Raw genomic sequence first — 2035 nt, 5'->3', positions numbered from 1 at the left:
GAGAGTCCAAACAGCTGATAAAAACATCACAATAATCCACAAGTAATCCACAGCACTCCAGTCCATCAGTTAACATCTGGAGAAGACAAAAGCTGAAACAAATCCAGCATTAAGACATTTTTAACTACAATACGAGTCCATAATTCATAATAACGCTTCCTCCAGTGAAAAAGTGTTCCGGTCTGAATCAGGAGAGAAATCTGCACAGATCAAGCAGTGCTTACAAGCTAAAACTACGGTGGCCAAGAGAGCTCAACGCTCTGCAAATGAAAAACACGTGCAAATAGAAAAAAAACACCTGCAAATTACATCAATTTGACAACACAGGATCTGCAAATGCTCACAGCACAAACAAAAACAGAAACGCACTGCAAATATAAATATATAACAGTTAATTTTAATTTTGTTGAGCTAATATTGTTGTGGTTTGTGCTACTTGGTTGGGTTGTGAGTATTTGCAGCACGTGTTGTCAAACTGATGAAGATGTTTTCTTAATTTGCAGGTGCTTTTTCTATTTGCACGTGTTTTCTGAAGTTGCAGCGCATTGAGTTCTCTCGGCCACCGTACAAAACAGACCAAAACAGCTCGAAACAAATATGTGGCCGGATTTTGATGTGAGAGACAACAGATGATGCACTTTTTCACTGGAGGAAGAGTTATTATTATGGATTAATAATATGAATTTCAGCTTTTGTCTTCTCCAGACGTTAACTGATGGACTGGAGTGCTGTGGATTACTTGTGGATTATTGTGATGTTTTTATCAGCTGTTTGGACTCTCATTCTGATGGCACCCATTCACTGCAGAGCAAGTGATGCAATGCTACTTTTCTCCAAATCTGATAATCTTAAATTACCTTAAAATTAATTTTTCTGCATTTTTGGCTGAACTATTGCTTCAAACGTGGTTTGCAATCACATTAAAGGTGCTATAATCAATTTTTTTGCAACTTCCACCAAACTCTCTCTTCCTTCCAACACTTAGTTTCTTGAAAAAAACCTAAACATCTACAAAGCTTGACAGTTAGAGAGCATGGGTTGACTTTATTCAGAAGACACATTTCAGCAGTTCCTGAACAGAACATTTTATGCATGCAACTCTAAAATAAATAGCTTGCAGCACCTTTAAACTCATGCATGCTCCATGTGAATACCAATTAGGTTTACTCTCTTATCTGTGTTCCTCAGGTGAAGTATGACTTCCTGTACGATCATCATCACGTGTGCTGTCAGGAGCGCTGGCATTCGCTGCTGCACCGTCAGGTTTACGCCACCTTCATCATGGTGGCGCTGTTCCTGCTGCCGCTGGCCACCATGCTCTTCCTCTACAGCCGCATCGGCATCCAGCTCTGGATCCGGAAACGTGTGGGAGACTCTTCTGTCCTCAGCACCATGAACCACAGAGAGATCAACAAAATCTCCAGGCAAGTGGCCAAACAAACAGAGACCTGCTGTTTTACAGTAAGCATGCTCCCGACCAATTTCACAATCATTTTCAGTTTTTCCATCTTACCGTTTTCTTTTCCAAATTAAACCGGTACATAAAATGCAAGTAACTTTCTTCACCTTCAATATGGCTTTCATTTATAGCCTTCCGACATAACTCTTTTCACATATTACATGTTTCCATACATTCAAATTCTGGTGGTCAAAATCAGGCTTATTTGCTGAATAATATGGAATAAAATTACTTTTGAAGCCATTATGTAAAATGCATTATGCATAATGTATGTTAAATGCAGTATTGTTTCATAAATAGACTAAATAACTCACTAAACTAAATTAAAATAATAATTAAACTAAAGCTAAACAAACTGAGGTTAAGATGCATTATAATATTTGCAGATTCCTTGGATTAGTAAATTGTTGCACAATTTGGGGAAAAACTCTTAATTGCAATTTTTCTGATATAAAATTGCAATTGGTTACCAAAAAAAAAAATTATTTGTGTTTGTAGGGCTGCACGATTTAACCAAAAAGTTATTATACATAAATATGGCAATGAAGTAAAAAAAAAAAAAAATTAATAAAAAAA

General features: G+C 36.9%; 1 protein-coding gene across 1 annotated transcript in view; it reads left to right on the top strand.

The window, feature by feature from the left end:
- Positions 1 to 2035, top strand: part of LOC107659649 (pyroglutamylated RFamide peptide receptor-like) — a 31947-nt gene that overhangs the window by 23522 nt on the left and 6390 nt on the right. Inside the window, exon 4 of the mRNA XM_016448659.1 lies at positions 1189 to 1428. Coding sequence (XP_016304145.1) covers positions 1189 to 1428 — 240 coding nt within the window. The remainder of the gene's footprint in view (positions 1 to 1188; positions 1429 to 2035) is intronic.

Source organism: Sinocyclocheilus anshuiensis, unplaced genomic scaffold, assembly GCF_001515605.1.
Source record: "Sinocyclocheilus anshuiensis isolate Anshui unplaced genomic scaffold, SAMN03320099.WGS_v1.1 scaffold75, whole genome shotgun sequence".
Lineage (NCBI taxonomy): Eukaryota > Metazoa > Chordata > Actinopteri > Cypriniformes > Cyprinidae > Sinocyclocheilus > Sinocyclocheilus anshuiensis.
The sequence above is the reverse complement of the archived record's forward strand: the minus strand, read 5'-3'. Positions and strand labels throughout refer to the sequence as shown.